We start from the raw sequence: 20,760 nt of genomic DNA on the forward strand, positions 1-20,760 counted from the left end.
AAACTGGTGTTATTTTTTGTTTCTCTTGAAACTGTAGCAAGAGTGAGTCCTAAAATTATATAATAAACAAGTTTAAAACGCAAATAAAAGAATGTGTCCTTAGCCCATTTTTGTTTTGAAGTCCCGATGCAACAGTAATTAAGTCTACAAAATAACCCTTTAACAATAGAAACAATGAATTGTGGTGCATTGCACCTTAAAACCTGGCGGGCAAATTCCATTTTCATCCAGAAGGAAGGACAACAGATTTGATTTGATTTTTTTTTTTTAAGGCAGGGTTGATGCAAGCGAATCTTGACTTCCAATGACAACTTGGGGCGAAACCCCCCAACAATTTTCTGCCGTTTTCTTGGCAAGATTTCAGAAGAGGTTGCCATTGCCGGCTTCTTAGGGCTGAGAGAGAGTGGCCGGCCCAAGGTCAAACAGTTGGCTTTGTGTCCGAGGCAGGATTAGAACTCAGAATTAAAATGTATTCCCTCGTCCAAAGAACTGAACGAACGAGACGCAATTCGAAATTTGGTTTCGCTCCGAATTAAACACATTCTTTTTTGCAGCAACCACAACTTGAACCCAAATTTGCAAAGACAGCAATTCGAATTCACTGCCCCCCAAAATCTGAGGACTATTCTCTCGGTTGCCCAAACCCACGATGCAGAAATAGAAATTTAAAAGATTATTTATGGATTCCAGACATTTCAAAAGCCTTCCAACTTGCTCATAGGTGGCTTGTAACATTTTCTTTAATTAAGACACACAGTTTTAAGGAGGAGAGACATAAAATTACACAGGAATTGGAGATGGGTAGGTTCTCTTTTTTTTTAACATCAAGTCCTTTTGCGCCAAAGAACAGTTGTATGCTTAAGAAATCTCTTTCTAGTGCAATCTTTGGATTTTCCATCGATGCTGAACTTCAAAATCCAGCATTTGTCAGGGACACACAATGGAGCAAGGTTTTAAATAAAGGAATAAAAAACTGGGATGTGGAAAGATATTGTTTGAGGAAGAGAAGGATGTGGATTATATTAGCTCTTCCTTGCTACTCATCCTTCCTGTTGAGTCTAGAATCTTCTCCAATGATATTTCCAGGTCATGGAGCAGGAGACATGTGTTTGATGTTATTCACACAACAAGAGAAGATGGACAGACAATCCATCTCTTTGTGGTCTACAACAGGAGTCTACAACCTATGGGCCGCAGCCTACAACCGGACCACAACCGCGTGAGAAAGGAAGGAAGGAAGTAGATAGATGGGATGGATGGAAGAAGGAAGAGAGGGATGGGATAAGAAGGAAAGAAGACAAGATGGAAGAAAGGGAAAGGAAGATGGAAAGAAGATATGAGACGAATTGGATGGATGGTGGGTGGAAGGAAGGAAGGAAATGGATGGATGGAAGAAGGAAGGAATAAGAAAGAAAGAAGAAAAGATGGAAGGGAGGAAGGGAAGAAAAGAAGGAAGATGAGATGAATGGATGGATGAGTGGGCGGAAGGAAGGAAAGAACCCTTGCCGTTCCTCACCACTCCTTCTCTACCATCATCCTTCCAACTCCAGGAGCCTCTGGCGTGTCTCCAACACAATCTCCTCCACCACTTCTGGTTTGAGAAGGTCTTTGATCTGCAAGAAAGGAGAAGGAGACATCCAGGTAAACGTCACGCTTCCCTCTTCTCCCACCTCTGGCCCGGAAGCCCCCTGGCTTACTTGAGTTCCTGCCGGGCATCTCTGGGCCTTGGAGGTCCACCCGGTCTTTCCCTCGCAACCCCACCCCTTTCCCTTGAGGGACCTTCCCTGGTAGAGAGACCTGGTGCCCAAGCCAAGGAGGGGCCCTACCTGGTGAGGAAGAGAAGCTTCATAACAGTAGAGGATGCTGGTGTCGTACAAAGTCATCTTCTGGGAGACGAGCGCCAGGAGGCAGTTCCGGAGGCGGGAGATGACCTCGCGATCAGACAGGGGCACTGGCTGAAAAGACGGACACCTGAGCAGCTGCGTGCTTGGTGCGTACAGGTAGTCCTCCACTCAGGACCACTCGTTCAGCAACCGTTCAAAGTTATGACGGTGCGGAAATACTCCACCCTTCGCTCTTTCTTTCCTTCTCTCTTCCTTCTTTCCTTCCTCTTTCTTTTTTCTTTTTCTTACTTTTATTTGCTATGTATATGTATATGTGTTGTGTATGTATGTACGTTTGGTGTTGTTATGTATTTTATGTTATATGCTCCATTGTACGCCGCCCCGAGTCCTACTTGGAAAGGGAGCGGCTAATAAATCCAAATTTATTATTATTATTATTACCTTACTTCCCCTCCTCCCTCCCTCTTTTCTTCATACCTCCCTTTTCTTCTTTCCTTCCTTCCTTCTTTTTATTTCTTTTACTTCCTTTTTTCTTTGCTACCTTCCTTCCTCCCTCCCTCTTTTCTTCCTCCCTTCCTTTTTCCTTCCTTCCTTCCTTCCTTCCTTCCTTCCTTCTATCTTTCTTTCTTATTTATTTATTACACTTCTTCACCACTCATCCCCCTTGGAGAAGGGCTTTGCGCAAAGTACCATTGAATCCATAAAATTAAGCATTTGAAAGCAAAATAAGATTATTTTTTTAAAAAAGAAAAATATAAAACAACATTCTAAAATTACAAGAGAGATTTCCAGGATGGGAAGATTAGCAGTTGTTAACACAGGTGACGGGACTCGTGGGGCCAACTAGCCCCATGGTTCTGTGCCCCCTCCCACGCAAGGCTCCACAAGCAGATTTTGACCCGTTCGCAGTAAGCCAAGAGATTGGGGGGGGAGGGGAGGAGGATTTTCTCACAAGCTCCCCAAATTTTTGAAACCTCTTCGGTCACGGTATCCCCGAGTCTTCACCTCACCTCCAGATTAGTCACGAAGCCCCCAGCCTCGTCCTCTTTCTGCTCAGGGGTGGGGTAAATCCAGATGAAGCCATTGTTGCCAAGGATGATGGAGGCCCCACAGGGCAAGTCGTGGAAGTGAGTTTTCTGACGTTTCACCAGGGATGGAGAGACCTGGACTAAGACCCCCTGGCCCAGCTGGACAGGGAAATAAGGGCACCAGGAATGAAGGCGAAGGGTGAGCAGGTGGGGGGAAAATATATTACATTTTTGATATATGTATGTATATATATATATATATGATATATTTGATATAGCCTTGATTGTCATTGCAACGAAATTGGTTTTAGCCTCACTGCCGCAACCCATGACAAAAAGTACAAACAACATAAATAGCATAGGGAATAATCCCTATGCAAGTAATCAGGAAAGAGAAAGAGAAACTAGTCACGCATGTGTGTTTGGAGTGAGTATGGTTGTATTTAAGAGTCTGACAGCCCAAAGTTGCTCATTATTATCAAACTTAAAGTATTGACCATAATGTAAATATAATGGGGATATGAACAATTAATATTACTACAACTGTTAGCACAACTGTTATTACACTATGACAGATGTTAAAACCTATAAGGCAATGTAGATTAGAGGAGTACAAAAGCTAAATATGCATGCCAATACAGTAGATTGTAAAATTATTTTATATTGTTATGTTTGTCTTGTTTTTTCCTGTATTTGTTTTTTCCTGTTTTTAAAGGTAAAAATGTTTAATAAAAACTATTTAAAAAAAAAAAAAAGAGCCTGACATTCCAAGGATAGAAACTGTTTTTAAACCTATTTGTTCGGCTGGCTCTGCTTCAATGTCTGCTGCCCGATGGTCGAAGTGCAAAGAGACACTGACCAGGCTGTGAATCATCTCAGAGAATCTTCCTTACTCTGCTAAAGCAGCGAGACCTGGCGAGGTCATCCAGTGGTGTTAGATGGCGACCAATTGTGCCGAATTGACCACTCTCTGTAGGGCCTCCCTGTCCGCATCAGTTAAATCAGGGTACCATACTGTCATGCAGTATGTGAGGACACTTTCTATCGTGAACCTACAGAAAGAGGTCATCGGCCGTTGTTCCACCGGAATATGTTCCAATATTCTTTATTCCATATGAATAATGTTCGTTCTTATACCTTCCCGTATTTGAGACTTCGAGTGTGCAATGAGACCGCCCCGTCGGAAAACACCGCTTGGACTTCGGCCTGCCGGGAGCATTTAAGGAAATAAAAGCACAGTGGATTCCCCCTGAATTTCTACCAACGCCGATAATTACAAAGCCAACCGATGGCTGAACTTAATTCAAAGTTCTCCTTCCAGAATGACTGAATGGTTCTTCCCACCCTCTAGTCAGGCGTGAGAGCAAAAGGTGTTGGGAAATGTATGCTAGCTGAGGAATTCTGGGAGTTGAAGTCAAGTGGACAAAGTTGAGAAACACCAACCAAGCTTGGTATTATTATGGGCGCAGGAGCCCAGCAAACGAGGCTTTAACACAAGCCAACCATAAAAATGTTCAGCAGTCAACATGTAGACCTGCAGGAAGGATGGAACGCAGCTCCCATCATCCCCAGAGTATGGGCAACGGTGCTCCATCAGCAACGGGGTCAGAACAAGATTCTTAAAAGAGATTTTCACTTCCCCCCCCCCCAAAAAAAGGATACGCTGACAAGGTCTCCTTCTTGGAGGAAATCTCTCATGGCCAACTCATCTTCTGCAGATCGGCGTCTCTGGGGAATAAATACAGATGGAATTGAACACTTCATTTGGCCAAGGGGGCTTTAGACACACAAGGAATTTGCCTCCGCTGCAGGAACTCTCGGTGTACATAGAAAAAAAAGCAACAGAATCCAGGTATTGTGCTTGACTTACAACAGTTTAATTTAGCAGCCATTCAACGGCAACGAAAAAAGTGACTTTCACACTTAGGACCGATGACGCATATCCGTGGCCATGTGATCAAAATTCAGATGCTGGGCAACTGCTTCATATTATGACCGTCGCAAATGTCCCAGGCTCATGTGCTTTTGCAACCTGATGAGGAGGGCTGATTCACTTAATAACTGGGTTATCATCTGCAGTGATTCACTTAACAACGGAAGCAAGAAAGGACTCAAAATGGGGCAAAACTGGGGATATTTTTTAAATAAAACAGTGGCATAACTGAAAATTAGAAAGGGTACAAGGGAAGATTATAATTCAATATAAATCTGTGCATTACTATTAGAATTATAGAAGTCTGTTAAACATAACAAATGTGATTATGGGTATTTTATATGTAATAAAAGGAGTAATATCAAGAATATGGAGATTGGCATAAAAACATTACATTGAAATATGGAATAATTAAGGAAAGATTATAATTCAACAGAATATACTGTATGTCTTACTACTAAAAGTTTATAAGGTTGTTAATTGTGTTAAATATGAAGAGCATTGTTTTATTTGTACTAAAATGTAACTCTGGCTCAACACTGTTCTCACACTATGTTTGTAGAAAAATTAAAAAAAAAAACTTTAAAAATGGGGCAAAACTCACTTAACAAATGTTTCACTTAGCAACATAAATTTTGGGCTGAATTGTGGTTGTAAGTCGAGGACTACCTGTAAAATAATAACTAAAAAAAAAATCAAAATAACCCTCCCTATAAACCCCACCCATTTCTCAATGAAAAGGACTCTCACCAACTCTCCACCTGGGAGATTCATGGAAGACAACAGCAGCACAGACTCCAGTCTCGAGTTGGTCTCCACCTTCCATCGCTTCTGCTGAACCTAAAAGAAAAGTATGTATGTGTGTGTGTGTGTATATTAAAAAAAAAACAAGTTCAGAACTTCCATTGAAAAAATAATAATTACAGAATTCTTGCTGCTCTGCATATTTTAGGGAGGGGGGAAGGAAGAAATAAAGGAAGGATGGAAGGAAAATATAGGAAGGAAGGAAGGGGGAGGGAGGGAGGGAGGGAGGGAGGAGCGAAGGAAGGGAGGAAGGAAAATATAAGAAGGAAAGAAGGAAGAAAGGAAGGAAAATATGGAAAATATAGGAAGGAAGAAAGGAAAAATAGATGGGAGGGAGGGTGTACGTTTAAATGAAAACATTACCTCTGTAATTCGCCCAACCACAATGTCTCCAACTTCACCATTGTACCTGCCAGGAAAATCAAAAAGAAGCATTATTCAATAATTCCCCAGCTAAAGGCAGAACGTATAACCTTTTGCTGTAATAAATGTGCCGATCTTTTAAAAAATCCCTTGAGATTATGGGTTACTTTTCAGCATTAAATCAGAGGTCAGAACTAGAACAGGGAGAAAAGCTCAGATATACGATAACCAAGCAGACGTGCCAAAGTCCTCGACTGAGAATTGCGAATTGAATTTGAAGGCTGAGCTCAGTGTTTCTCAATTTAGTAAATGTTTAAGATGCCTGGATCTCCTCTCCCAGAATTCCCCCAGCCAGCCATGCTATCAATATATCATCTGTCATCCCATGCTGGTTGGGGAATTCTGGGGGAGCCAACGTTCAATCCCAAATCACAGCGTGTCTTGCTTAGGATTCCCAGGATATACTGTATATTTTGAACCCAACTTCTTTTTCTCACCTGGTTTTCAGTGCTTTCACACACACCAGTTTGTTCACTCTCTCCACAACTCCAGCCACTGAAGCGACCAGCTTCTCCTCCCCCAGGTAGGTTCCGTGACCCCTAGCAAAACCAAAAGACAGAAGGAAATGAAAAGAGAAGCGAGGGGGGGGGGGGAACACTGGTGGAAGAGTTGCTGTACATTGTTTTGGAATAGATACATAGACAGACAGATTACGGGTCGTCCTCAATTTACAACAGTTCATTTAGTGACCGTTCAAAGTTACAACGGCATTAAAAAAGGGACCATTTTTCACACTTATGACCGTTGAAACATCCCCAGGGTCAGTGATTTACATTTGGTCGCTTGACAACTGGTTCACATTTATGACGGCCGCAATGCCCCTGGAGTGACCCCGCCCTCTTTTTGGGGAACTTCTGACAAGCAGAGTCATCGGGGAAGCCAGAGTCACTTAACAACCATGTTACTCACTTAACGACTGCAGTGATACACTACACAACTATGGCCAGAAAGGTCATAAATTGGGGCAAAACCCACTTAACAAATGTCTCACTTAACAACAGAAATGTTGAGCTCAAAAATAACCAAGTTCAGAGAAGACCCAGGACCCCACAGTCCTCCTCTCCCTCTCCACAAACTCAACAGCCTTCTAGCACTGATGATGTTACCTAGTTTGGGTCATGAGAGGTCTGTAAAAAAAGGAGCCATGACAAATAAATGACCAATAGATAGAAGATAGATAGGTGATGGGTGACACAGAGATAGAAAGAAGATAAACAGAGGATAGAGAAAGAGATGATGTGTGGGTGAATGGATACATAGACAGATGTAGTGATAGATAGATAGATAGATAGATAGATAGATAGATAGATAGATAGATGGATGATAGATAGATGATAGATAGATGTAGATATTATAGATGAGAGATAGGAAGGAAGGAAGGAAGGAAGGAAGGAAGGAAGGAAGGAAGGAAGGAAGGAAGGAAGGAAGATATAGATATTATAGATGAGAGAGAGGTGATAGAAATAGACAGACAGACAGACATGGATAGACAGAAAAAGGAGAGATGACAGATAAAACTTGGGTATTCTGCAAAGTGTTTCCAAACCTGCATGCTGGGAAATCCCATCCAGCCGCCCCCCCTCCCGCCCTCCGTCATGCAGCCTCTCTCACTACCCCAGGAAAACCCACCCCCACCCCTACTTTGGGCAACCGCCCTTCCATGGAGGGGGGGGGAAGAGTGTCAAGGGTGGCTCCATGCTCTCTTCCCATGCTCAGGAGCCCTCTCGCCTCCTCTTTCTTGCAGCAGAATGCCAAAGGCAAAGGGGAGGGGAGGGGGCTTTCCTGAGCACGTGCAAAGCGCGCCCTGGGCTCTGTTGCAGCCCCGTGAATCCGCCCTCACCGCATATATCCCGGGTCCGTGGTGATGGTGTCCCCGGGGACCACTAAGTTCCGCTCGCCGCCGCCGCGGGACAGGTTGGACGCTAAAGGCTTCCGCGACCCGGGCAGCCTGAACTCCACCGCCGCCATCTTGGTTGAGGGCGCAACGACCACCGCCGCGGGTGCTGCCGCCTCCGCGCAAGCGCAGAACCCCGCGCGGCCTCTGCCACATGTCTACTCCTGGCGGGTTTCTAGAGGAAAGGGTTGCGAGCGCAGAATGGGACAGCTCCGGGCTTCCATTCGCGGCGCTGGGAAAACGAGGGAGACTGGTTTCCCTTTTGCAAAATAAAAAATAAAAAAGAGCCACCCTTCTCGCCGTGGGCAGCTTGGATTATTCAGGGGTGGGTTCCTGCCAGTTCTCACCTCTTCTACAGAAGAGGTTCCACAAATCTACAGTGCCCTTTAGAACCAGTTCCAGCTCCCCCCCCCCGCGCCCATCATCAAGATGAAGAGCGAGAGGGGGAATTTTGGGAGTTGAAGTCCACAAGTCTTAAAGCTGTCAAGTTTGAACACCCCTGGGTTTTTTTTTTTCTTCTTCTAAAGGGTTAGGGGTGCAAGGGTCTTGTAACTTGACAGCTTTTAGACTTGTGTGCTTCAAATGCCAGAGTTTCTGAGCCAACATTTTGGTTGCTAAGCACCAAGCCATTCCCAAACGGTCACATGGCTGGCAAACCACTCCCACAAAGCAGACCACACCTACAGAAGAGGCTCTAGAAGACCTCCACGATCCCTTTCATCTCTATTCTGATTTATCTAAGTCACCGGGATCGCGACTGTAACGTCTGCATTTTGCACTTCCCCCACGCAGAGGGCATGTTGAAAAGAGAATAACAGAGCTGGAAGGGACCTTCGAGGTCTTCTAGTCCAACCTCCTGCTCAAGGAGAGTTTCTAATCTATACCATATCAGACAAATGGCTGTCCAATCTGCAGGCGCCCTCCCCGCTTTGCAGCCAAGATGCAGCCTCCCATTAGAACACGCCCCCTTCCAATGTCCCCGCCCTCCTTCCTTCGAGCACCCGTCCAATCCGCCAATTCGCTAGAGATGCCCTGCGTTTGCACGGATGCTTAGGAACCAAAAACCTACGTTTTATATCACTTTTGCTTAGACTGTTCCTCTTGGGGTTAGCAGAGCGCAGCCCTGGCTTGAGAAGGCAGATGCAGTCCGGTTCTGCGCCTATTTTAAAAGCGGTGCTCTGTCGCCCCCTAGTGCCTATTTAGGGGATATGCTTTATTTCCTCAAATCTGCTGTTAACACATAAGTGAAACCCTTAAGTGACTTTTGCCCCATTTTATAACCTTTCTTGTCACAGTTGTTAAATGTATCATGGCAGTTGTTAAAGTTAGTAACACAGTTGATAAGTGAATGTGGATTGTCAGAAGTTTGCAAAAGAGCATCACGTGACCCCGGGACCCTCGTAAATACGAACCAGTTGCCAAACATCTCAATTTTGATCATATGACCATGGAGGTTGTAAGTGTGGAAAACGGTCGTAAATCACTTTTTTCTTTGCCTTTAAAACTTTGTCAGTAACCAAATTTCCATAAGTATACCTAATTCAACTGGCAGATTTGAATTTCATAGATTTATAGAATCTCGGAATTGGAAGGTTTTGTGAAAAGAAACCAATTGTGACAGAGTTCACACACTTCTCTACATCAAATTATATTATTATATATATATATATATATTATATTGGCAGATTTGAATTTCATAGATTTATAGATTTATAGAATCTCGGAATTGGAAGGTTTTGTGAAAAGAAACCAATTGTGACAGAGTTCACACACTTCTCTACATCAAATTATATTATTATATATATATATATATTTTATATTGGCAGATTTGAATTTCATAGATTTATAGATTTATAGAATCTCGGAATTGGAAGGTTTTGTGAAAAGAAACCAATTGTGACAGAGTTCACACACTTCTCTACATCAAATTATATATATATATATATATATATATATATATATATATATATATATATATATATAATTTTATATTGGCAGATTTGAATTTCATAGATTTATAGATTTATAGAATCTCGGAATTGGAAGGTTTTGTGAAAAGAAACCAATTGTGACAGAGTTCACACACTTCTCTACATCAAATTATATTATTATATATATATATATATTTTATATTGGCAGATTTGAATTTCATAGATTTATAGATTTATAGAATCTCGGAATTGGAAGGTTTTCAGCCCAGGCCAGCAAACGGAACAAAGAGGACTAAAAACTTAAAACCACCAGTTTCTAGTGATTCCCAGAACACAGCAATTGTAAACTATGCGTCCAAAAAAGCTATTCAGTTCATGTTATATTTTGTTCATGTTTTTATTATTATTCTTTATTTAGAATACAAGAGCATGAGAGATACAAAGATATATTTATATTTATATATATATATATATTTACGTATTTACAGCTGTGTACATCATACAATTATTATATAATCGATATTAAAGTGTTGGGGGTTTTGTTTTGTAAATAGCAGTTTTACATTATTTTTATCTACAAGGTTAAAGTGACCATTGTGTATGACAACTCAAGACCTCTTATGCTTATCAGGAGAGATTTTCCAAAGCAGCCGGGGACTTTTTCGCCTTTCTTAAAATATGTCTATTTTACAAAAAAAAAAAAAAAAAAAGTTCATTCCTGAATCCCATTTAGGTCCATGATGGGAATTAGGCAAAGAAACTGTTTCTTCTGTATGTGGAAGGTTGAAGTTGGTACCGAGCATTTGCAAAAACTTTGACAAAAGATAGAAATTGCACAATTATTATTATTTTTTTCCTGGGGAGATTTAGGAGGTTGCAATCCCAGAATACAAAGCTGAGTAAAATCCTTTTCTTTAGGAAATGTCTTTGTTTTTATTTCAAGTCTTTTTTTATTCCTCTGTTGTGGCCCATCAGCAGCCAGTGGAGATGGTAGCAGATTCGTACAGTGAGGAGGTTGAGGCGGAACCTGGGCCAGTCCTGGGGGGCTGAGGAAGTTCAGACGAGGGCTCGGCAGAGAGGGAGCAAGACAGCAGCGAGTCAGAGGAACAGCTGGAGCCTGTTCCCAGTGTGCGCATGCGCAGAGCTGCCAGAAGACAAGGACAACTAAGAAATCAGGGTCCACTTGGGAGTAAAGCCACACCTTGGAGGTGATTGGCCCCTCCCAGAGGAAACAAAGGAGGAGTGAATGGGGAGGGGGCTTTTGCAGGAAACAGTTCGTTCCTTCGGTCGTTTCAAGAGTGGAAAGTTCTGTTTGTGACTATAAGAGACTCTGGGCCAAGGGTTGCCTTGCCCTGCGGTTGGAAACTAGTTATCTGGCAGCTCTCCAAGCGAGATAAGTTCCGTGTGGATAAACATTCCTCTGAAAGACTGTTTCACTAAGCCTTGCTGAGTGTGAATGAAAGGAATTCACAGTTGTGTAAATAAAAGGGGTTTTGCCAGGATCCAGACTCCGCTTCTTGCTTGTTAAGGAAGCCTGGGTCAGAACATCCTCCAGGTTTTAAACATGAGTGGGCAACTGTTTTTTATCTATCAGACAAGCTTACACAAGGAGAAAAATGTGTGCAACCGGATAAAATAATAATAAAAAGAGGCGGCCATTTGCAAAGGAGTCCCGCGTTGCAAATGGGAGAAGGGAAAGACTCCCCCTTGTGGCTGAAATGGGAAATGAGCAACGAGGGGAGGACTTCAGGCTGTCCAGAATGCAGAATTTGCCTTAAATTAATTCTTCCTTCTTGGGAAATAATCTCTAGACTCAGGCAAGGAGCATCAGTCCTGTGATATATATTCTAGATTGGAACCCCATTGGCTCAGGGGTCTGTCTGTCTGTCTGCCTTTCTCTTTCTTTCTTGTTAAATTTATATGCTCCTATCTCCCCTACAAGATGATTCTGGGCAGCTTACCAATTTATTCTTCCTTTCTTCTTTCCTTCCTTCCTTCCTTCCTTCCTTCCTTCCTTCCTTCCTTCCTTCCTTCCTTCCTTCCTTCCTTTCCTTTCCTTCCTGGGTGGAGAAACTGCTGGGCAACAATTTGCCATTCTTTTTTCATCGTCCCATTTCTACCACAACTTGCTTCCTCCGACAGCTGCACCTCCCCCAACTGGCCGGGCCCTGAAAAACCTCCTTCCTTCATCCTCCCCTACCCCCCCCCAAAAAACGATCCAAATCCTCCCCCCACCCCCGAATTAAAAGACTGGTCGCCTGTGAGAGAAGGGCTGAGAACCGCATCTTCTCCCCACATTCTGCACTGTTAGGTCCGCATCGCTCTCTGGGGGCAGAGCCAAGAGGGCTCTACAGTAACCCAGACATGGGAGGGGGGTCCAACGAGGGGGGGGCAGCCAGAGCCCCCGGGGGACGGTGCCCAGGGCCCCGTCGTGCACATTGGCTTTCCCTGGAGTAAGCAGCCCTCCGCGTGCCCCGAGGGAGTCCACCCAGCCTTCACAGCACCATGGTGGGGATGTGGTGTCCCAGAGCCGTAGGGTGTGGCACGGGCAAGGCAGGAGAGTGTGGCTGCAGGGCCCCGTTGGGGGGACGGTGCCGGGCGCTTTTCTGGTGTGCCCGGAGGCCAGCCAGCTGTGAGTAGGCGCTCTGGCAGACCTGGCACTTGTAGGGCCGTTCCCCGGTGTGGAGGCGGACGTGGTTGCGCAGGGTGGAGGACTGGCTGAAGCGCCGGTTGCAGAAGCGGCAGATGAAGGGCTTGTCCAGGGTGTGGATGCGCATGTGGGAGCGCAGGTTGCTTCGGGAGTTGAAGCCGCGGTGGCAGATGACGCAGCGCATGCGGCCCACGGTGTTGACACCGCCTTCGACCAGGTGGAAGTCCTCTGGGGTGGGGAGAGAGGGAGGGAGGGAGGTATGAGAAGGAGCTTTCTAGCGATTTGGGGGAAGGTCGCGGCTGTTGTGCCCGTGATGCCGCGAGAGATGCCTGCGCTCGGGAATCAGGAGAGACCTTCGGAAATGGAGAGATTCCACATGGCCACTGGGAGAAGTCTGGAGATGCCTATCCCTCCCTCCCTCTCCATCCATCTCTCTTTCTCTTTCTCTTTCTCTTTCTCTCTCTCTCTCTCTATGTCTCTCTCGATCATCTGTCTAATTTCTATCTACTGTATATCTATCTATATTATCGATCTCTAATTATCTATATCTATCTATCATCTATCTATCTATCTATCTATCTATCTATCTATCTATCTATCTATCTATCTATCTATCTATCTATCTATCTATCTATCTATCTATCCCTCTATCCCTCTTCCCTCCACAATGAGTCTCTTTGAATCCATCCCATACAGGACTGTCATTAGCCTCTATCATTAAATATGCCTTCCATAGGAGGGATGCCAAGGACGTCACGGGGGGGGGGGGGGGGTTATATACTGGCGTGCTTATGTTGTCAGGCCTGGAGGGCACATCGTGACAGATGTGGTGGCCTCTCCTGGACGCCTAGGAAGGCATCAACCAAGCAGTCAAGCCAGAGTCTTCCAGGTGATATAATACCCAGAGAGGTCCTGCCAAGGGCAAGAGAATCTCACCATCTCCTCACCATGTTTGGTCTTCTTCTGTTCCTCTTCGTGTCCCAGAACGCCAGGAATCCCCAAAAAGGTGTTGTGAGAATTTCCATACCAAACCAGCAGCTCTTGATCAGGCGGGATCATCTGGAGGGGGAAGAGAGGAGGCAGAAGAACAGTGTTGACTCTCTTGGTCCTTCCCTATGTACGTGCAATGGAGGCCAGAGACGGCCTCCCCCAACACTGAACCATGGCTACCCAAATCGATAAAACTTCAAGGGCTGCTCTCAACTTCGCCAAAAAGCACAACACAAGAGTCCTGGTCCCGACAAAAAACCCCTTTTATTAAACAAATGTGAATTCCTCTCATTCACCTTCAGCAAAAGCCGGGCAAACAGTCTTTCAAAGGAGTATTTATGAACACAGACCTTATCTATCGTGGGAAGCTGCCATGTAAATAGCCCCCCTCTCAGTCCCTCCGACACAGAGCCCTCCTCAGAGCCTTCCCCAGACTCCAGGAGTGGCCCATCTTCCTCCCCAACCCTCCCCACTGTCCCAACCTCTGCTGCCAGCCCCACTGGCCGTTGGCATGGGCCACAACACAACTGTTACTAATGGAACAACCACAATGATTCCCTTAACAACGGTGGCAAAAAAGGCCGTAAAATGGGACAAAACACACTTAACAAATATTTCACTTAGCAACATAAATTTTGGGCTCAACTGTGGTCATAAGTCAAGGCCTACCTCGAGCCATCCTTTTGACCCTCTATAAGGACACCTACCAAAGAAAGCAACATTAAAATCACAGCTGGTGCACGGTTTCCTCCTTCCCATTTAATCTTTTAATTATAATTACATCTTTAAAAAAATTAGCCAAAGGAGGCAGCTAGGAGGCACCTGGAAAAGCCAGGCATCGCCACGGTTCTTCGAAGACACCCACGACTGGGGAAAAAAAATGAATATTTAGGGCCGCCAAAAGCCAAGCCGATTAATTAAATCAGTTTAAACGTAGCTCTAATGAAGCGGTTGGCTTGTAAGGGGGAAAAGTGTTTGTTTTGGGAATTCAAAAACCATCCAAAGAGCATAAAAGGGGATTTAATTTCTCAAGCTGCAGAGAAGTCCTTTTGGGGAAAAGGGGGAGGCGCGGCTGTTTCCATTAATTGGTTTTTAATACAGGTGTTTACATGAGCTGCAGGCAGGAAGCCACAGGGTGTGTGTGAGTGTGTTGGTGGGAGGATTGGTTTGTGTGTGAAATGACAGTCACCGCACCTTCTAATAGGTGTGAAACCCCTCCTGTGATTTCACACCTATTAGAAGCAAATACCTTTACTGTAATTGTCAGGAGTTGGATGGCAACAATTCCTTTCCTTTCTTTTCTTTCTTTTGAAAAAGAGGAAATTTTTTTGCTGATGGCTTAAGGCCCCGACAGCTTCACCTGTTTGCCCTGTCCTATTTTCTTCTTTGCTCTCTTCGACAGTGTCACACCGCTGTCATTATCCCTCTTTTTGTGGGTTGCCAAAGAAATAAGCCGCAAGCTGCCATCAACAAGCATTTGAAAACCCCCAGAAAGGAAAGGGGTGGGGGGAGGGAAGAGAGAGAGAGAGAGAGAGAGAGAGAGAGAGAGAGAGACTTGGGTAGAGAGACTTCCCCCCCCCCCTTCAAAGAGGCTCGAGTGTGATTCTTAACTGTTATTTTTCCCATTAGGAAGCCCAACCTGAGCCGTAAAAGAAATGGGGCACTCCATAATAACAGTACTTAGTTCATGCGCGGCACAGAATCACATAGATTGAAGGACGCGCGAGGAGGCACCACAAGCATCGCAGCCTGTTAGTGGGTGCGTTGCTCTTTTTGCGTAGCCAGGAATTTTAGCATTTTCAAACTGCAAAGCTGGAGGCCATTAAGGTTGTTAAATCGATCAATGGAGCTTTTAAAGTGCAGCTCTCAACAGGTATGGTCCCCACGCCCAGAGATCGCTTTTAAACTTCCTTCCTTCTCTTTTTTTAATGACAAATTGTCATTTAGCAAGCAAACTTGGATGTGGCTTGCTTGCTTGCTTGTTCTGACCGAGGCTTCCCAAGAGCAGGAAGCAAACTCCTTGCCCCCCCCCCCCCAAAAAAACCCTCTTTTTATTAATTGACTGTGACTTCTGCTCATTCACCTCCAGCAAAGTCTTTCGAGGGAGGATTTACAATCACAGACCTTCTCTGGCTTGGAGAGCTGCCAGGCCCATATCTGCAGAACTTGGCAAGGAGCCTCAGGAGAATCACAAACCAATTAAGGGAACTAATTTTGTCTCCTGCAAACTCCACTCCCCTTCCTGTTGCCGATGAGGAGGTTTGTTCAGCAGATGCATTCTCACTGTGCCCAGAGTATCCAAGAACCTGCCTTCATTTTGGGCTGCCCCATTTCATACCTCAATGGCCTTGTAGAAGATGCTGTTCCCAATCTGGACCACTTCCAGATTCTGTTCCTGCTCGTTCCGGGCGCATTTGATGTAGGTCATCCAACTGCGATGGTCTTCTTGGCTCGCATCAATGAAGTATCGGACGGTCCCGTCCTCGTTGAATACCTGAGGTGAAGAAAACACAATGATTCATCCTGGTTTTCTTTTGTTTTATGAAGTCTTCAATATATAATACTTTACTGAGTAACCATTAAACCACTCTTTCTTTACCTTGGCAATTTAAGACAGGTGGACTTCAACTCCCAGAATTCCCCAGCCAGCCTGAGGAATTATGGAGAATAATGCAGATTTTCTTTCTTACGTGATTCTTAAAACTGTTTGACTCAATGGCTTCTTAACTCAATTTCAAATAATGCCCTTAGGTAAAAAATAAAGGTTCCCCTCGCACATACGTGCTAGTCATTCCCGACTCTAGGGGGTGATGGTGCTCATCTCCGTTTCAAAGCCCAAGAGCCAGCGCTGTCCGAAGACGTCTCCATGGTCATGTGGCCGGCGTGACTCAATGCTGAAGACGCACGGAACGCTGTTCCCTTCCCACCAAAGGTGGTCCCTATTATTTTACTTGCTTTTGAACTGCTAGGTTGGCAGAAGCTGGGAGAAGGAATGGGAGCTCACTCCGTGACGCGACATTAGGGATTCGAACCGCCGACTTTTCTGATTGACAAGCTCAGTGCCGTAGCCACTGAACCACCTTGTCCTTACCCCCATATAAAAATCCAGGATTCACAAATAAGCAATTGCACGTAACTGCATTGTTCCCAGAATATGCCGAGATTGTCCCCCGTTTATACTGATGTAAAGTGAATTAAATTGTTGGACATGAGTAAATGGTGTATCAGATTATGAAAAACACTGCAGAAAATAGATGGAAATGTCTTTGCTTCCATCTCAAGAAGACCACAGATGGGCTTTAAAAATCTCAAGGGAGCTTCTAAGAACCCATGCATAGATATCCGGATTAGCCTGGCTTGGAATGGGGAAAAATCTTGGCTATTAAGTCTTTTAAGTCAGCCCAGCAGTGACTGAGTCTTCTTTGCTGTGTGAGCCACACAACAAACTCCTCTTGTGTTTTGGGGTATTTTCTAGTGTAGAAATCTCCTTCCTGCGGAAATAGGAAAACTTGCAAAGAGGAAAAAGAAAGAAGATAATTGGCTAAAAGGAAAAGAAAAGAAAACTCGGGATGGAAGGAAGGAAAAGAAAGAGAGAGAGAGAAGAAAACTTGCAAAGAGGAAAGAGAAAGAAGATAAATTGGAAGGAAGGAAGGAAGGAAGGAGAATGAGCGGAGAAAGGAAGGAAAAGAAAGAAGGAACAAATGAAAGAGAACAAAAGAAAAAAGAAAACTCGCAAAGAGGAACAAGAGAAGAAAACTCGAAAAGAGAAATTGGCTAAGAAGAAAAGAAGGGAAAACTCGTGAAGAAAGGAGGCAAGGAAGGAAGGAAAATGTGAGAAGGAAGGGAGGGAGGAGGAGAGAGGGAGGAAGATATGCAGAATATAGGAAGGAAGGAAACTTGCAAAGAGGAAAACAAAAGAGAAGAAAACTTGCAAAGAGAAATAAAGAAAGAAGAAAACTTTCAAAGGGGGAAAAATGGTCTTAGGAGCACGAATGAGTTGGAAAGGGAGCTGCAGAGGCCCTGATCGGCTCTCAGCTATGGAATATCCTATGTGGGCTTTGCAAAAAAACGTTGGCCTCAGAAGAATTCAAGCACGCGAGAGGGAAGAAACGTCTTCGGTTTCACACTTTGCCAATCAAACGGGGAACCTCCAGAAAATAGGAGTATTATTCCCCCTTTCAAATCAAATCGCGCACGAAAAGGCCTCTGTCGTGGGAGAAACGGTGCATTATGATGCATTCGTGAAGAAATTACATTTAAAAATAAAAAGGAACTCGCCAAGGATGGTCGCTTGCAAAAGTAGGAAAAGCTTTGAAAAAAAGGAGAGAGAGAGAGAGAGAAAAAAACAGCAACTGCAGAAAATACATACAAATTTAAATTCCTGTATTTATAGGTGTGCAACATCTCTCACCAAACTGATACAGAATGAAGTGAAGTGCGAGGCGGGGAAGAAAAAAGAACCTTGAGCTTAATAGGCAGCTTCCTTTATCCCTGGGCTGAATAGCTGTCATTTGCCTTCATTTATGGAGTTTTGAATAAAGAAAAAATTAGAAAGGCAGCATTATGCCTCTAATGGCAGTTTAAAACACACATTCAGCTCCTTTTTCTCAAGGTAGGTAACAAAAACCAGCCAGATTCATTCCCAGAGCCTGCAATGCTGGGCTGGTTTTAACCTTGGTTTCGTTTTAGAGGCTTGGTTTCCTGAATTCAGCCTCTTCTCCCAGCTGAAGGGTTCAGAACCTAACATTAATATTTATTGACGTCATCGTTGCAGATTTTACCTGCTTTGAGCAGGAGCGCAGAACGAGCCACCGTAAATAGCCAAAATGGTCGTAAGCTGGCCAAAGTTACTGTGTGGTAATAGGGGATGGCCATTACATTTTACAAACAAATGAACCAATAAACAGGCCGGATTCTGAAAACCTGCCCAACATCAAAGTAACCAAGTTTAAAACTAACCAGGATTAGCATGTGGTGAGAGTGGGGCCAGTCAACCTTCCCCTGTAGCCAAGAAGTTAAAAGAGGCTTGCTCCTGGGGAGAAAAGTGATGGCAAATCTAGACGGCATCCTAAAAAGCAGAGACATCACCCTGCCAACACAAGGGCGTCTAGTCTAGGCTACGGTTTTCCCAGTTGCAACAGATGGCTGTGAAGGTTGGGCCATAAGGAAGGCTGAGCGCCAAAGAATGGAGGCCTTTGAACTCTGGTGCTGGAGAAGACTCCTGCATTGAGTCCCTTGGGACTGCAAGGCCATCCAACCGGTCAGTCCTAGAGGAGATCCACCCTGACTGCTCTTCAGAAAGCTGGATCCTGAAGAGGAAACTCAAAGACTTTGGCCACCTGATGAGAAGGAAGAAGGACTCTCTGGAGAAGAGCCTCATCCTGGGAACGATGGAGGGCAGAAGAAGAAGAAGGGGACGGCGGAGAAGGAGGTGGCTGGATGAAGCAGTCGGTGTTTGCTTAAATGGACTCCAGAGGATGGGAGAGGACAGGAAGGCCTGGAGGAACGTTGTCCATGGGGTCACAAGGGGTAGGACATGACTTCGCAACTAACAACAACAAACCCACTCCTGAGCAAGATAAATGTGAATTTGAGGTAGTCCTTGACTTACTATCAATGATGGAGTCCAAACTTTCTTTTGCTAATCAATATGGTTTTGAATGAGTTGTGTCCATTTTACGACCTCTTTTGCCACGGTTGTTAAGTGAATCCCCGCAGTTGCAAAGTTACTAACACAGTTGTTAAGTCGATCCGGCTTCCGCCTTGACTTGGCTCGTCAGGAGGTCGCCAAAGGGGATGGCGTGACTTGGGGACAATGCAACAGGCATAAATACATGCCAGTTGCCGAGCCTCCAAATGTTGATCATGTGATCACAGGTGTTATGACCAAGGCTTCCCGAGAGCCTGAAGCAAACTCCTGGTCCCAACAAAAAACCCTTTTATTAATTGACTGTGACTTCTGCTTATTCACCTCCAGCAAAGTCTTTCAAGGGAGGATTTACAGTCACAGACCTTCTCTGGCTTGGAGAGCTGCCAGGCCGATAGCTGCAATACTTGGCCAGGAGTCTTGGAGAGTCAAGAAGCAATGAAGCAAACTATTGGTCTCCTGCAAACTCCACTCCCCCTTCGCTCCTCTTTTATTCCCTATGGAAGGGGCCATTCATCCTGCACCTGTGGCTTTACTCCCAAGTTGACCCCTGTACTTTAGCTCTTCCCTTCGTCTGGCAACTCTGCGCATGCGCACACTGGGAACAGGCTCCAGCTGTTCCTCTGCTTCATTGATGTCTGACTCTGAAGGCAGCTGATACCTGTCGGACGGCCCTCATCCCCCCACCCTCTGCTTCCGACACAGAGCCCTCCTCAGAGCCTTCACTAGACTCCAGGACTGGCCCATGTTCCTCCCCAACCCCCTCACTCTCCGAATCGGCTGCCAGCTCTGCTGGCGGGCCACAGCAAACGGTCACTATACAAATTGAGAGGAGGGCTGCCTATAGGATGTGTCTCTGTAAGCACCCAGCCTGTGAGCCTTCTTTGTGCGCGCAGAGTCTGACTTTACCTCCCACATGAGGCTGTTGTTCTTGCACAGGTCCACGTGTTCGGGAGAGATGATCCGGCCCGTAAATGGTCCCATCTCCGTGCCGGCCTTGATCCAGGTTTTGGAGAAGATGCCCAGCCCTTCCCCAGGGATAGAGCTTTGGGCGATGATGACCTCCGAGGGCAGGACGAGGCTGGAGAGCTTCTGGACCTCTGTCAAACGAGAGAATCAGAAGGGGAGGGAGAGATTAACCACATTGGAATAACAGAAGGGACCTTAGAGGTCTTCTAGTCCAGCCCCTGCTCAAGCAGGAGTCCCTATCCCATTCTGGACCAAAAACACGCCCAAAAGTGCAAGTCACGTCCCAAAATTGCTTCCTTCCTCTGGGTTAACCAACACACTTTTGCCCTGGTTTCTCCAACCAGGGTTTGGCAAATTAACCACCATTGCCTAGATTTGCCCATCATACAAAGCTGGACTGGCTTCACCCCAGCATTAATGAAGGAATCCCAGTTTGTAGCCTGACCTACATTCTAAATCATCATTTCCCAACTGTGTCCCACAAGGAGGCTGCGCTGAAGCTGAACAAGACACAACCTTGTTGGCACCTAACCGATGAAAACCCAATTGCTAAATTGTGTAGGGCAGCAGCACCTTCACAATAAGAAAAGGGCACTTGATTTAGACAAGTTAATCCTCCGTCGAAGCTGGCTGGGTTTTCTTTTTTT

General features: G+C 45.0%; 2 protein-coding genes across 4 annotated transcripts in view; both read right to left on the reverse strand.

Annotated features, from left to right (window-relative positions):
* Positions 1-722: 722 nt before the first annotated feature.
* Positions 723-8,041, reverse strand: EXOSC2 (exosome component 2). Its single transcript, XM_081967443.1, has 9 exons — positions 7,873-8,041; positions 6,470-6,571; positions 5,973-6,018; positions 5,556-5,645; positions 4,535-4,600; positions 4,010-4,078; positions 2,855-3,031; positions 1,827-1,955; positions 723-1,613 (listed from the first exon to the last, which is right to left on the reverse strand). Exons 1-9 carry the CDS (start codon positions 7,998-8,000, stop codon positions 1,533-1,535), a joined length of 888 nt encoding a protein of 295 aa, XP_081823569.1. The 5' UTR covers positions 8,001-8,041; the 3' UTR covers positions 723-1,532.
* Positions 8,042-12,123: 4,082 nt separating this feature from the next.
* PRDM12 (PR/SET domain 12) overlaps positions 12,124-20,760 on the reverse strand; it is a gene marked incomplete at its 5' end in the record, with an annotated part of 28,179 nt that continues 19,542 nt past the window's right edge. For all 3 annotated transcript variants that reach the window (XM_081967575.1, XM_081967574.1, XM_081967573.1), the window contains 4 exons: positions 12,124-12,735; positions 13,455-13,566; positions 15,836-15,991; positions 20,054-20,244. In XM_081967575.1, coding sequence (XP_081823701.1) covers positions 12,353-12,735; positions 13,455-13,566; positions 15,836-15,991; positions 20,054-20,244 — 842 coding nt within the window. In that variant the 3' untranslated portion in view covers positions 12,124-12,352. The remainder of the gene's footprint in view (positions 12,736-13,454; positions 13,567-15,835; positions 15,992-20,053; positions 20,245-20,760) is intronic.

Source organism: Natrix helvetica (assembly GCF_964273705.1).
Source record: "Natrix helvetica genome assembly, chromosome: 15".
In the NCBI taxonomy this organism is placed as follows: Eukaryota; Metazoa; Chordata; class Lepidosauria; order Squamata; family Natricidae; genus Natrix; species Natrix helvetica.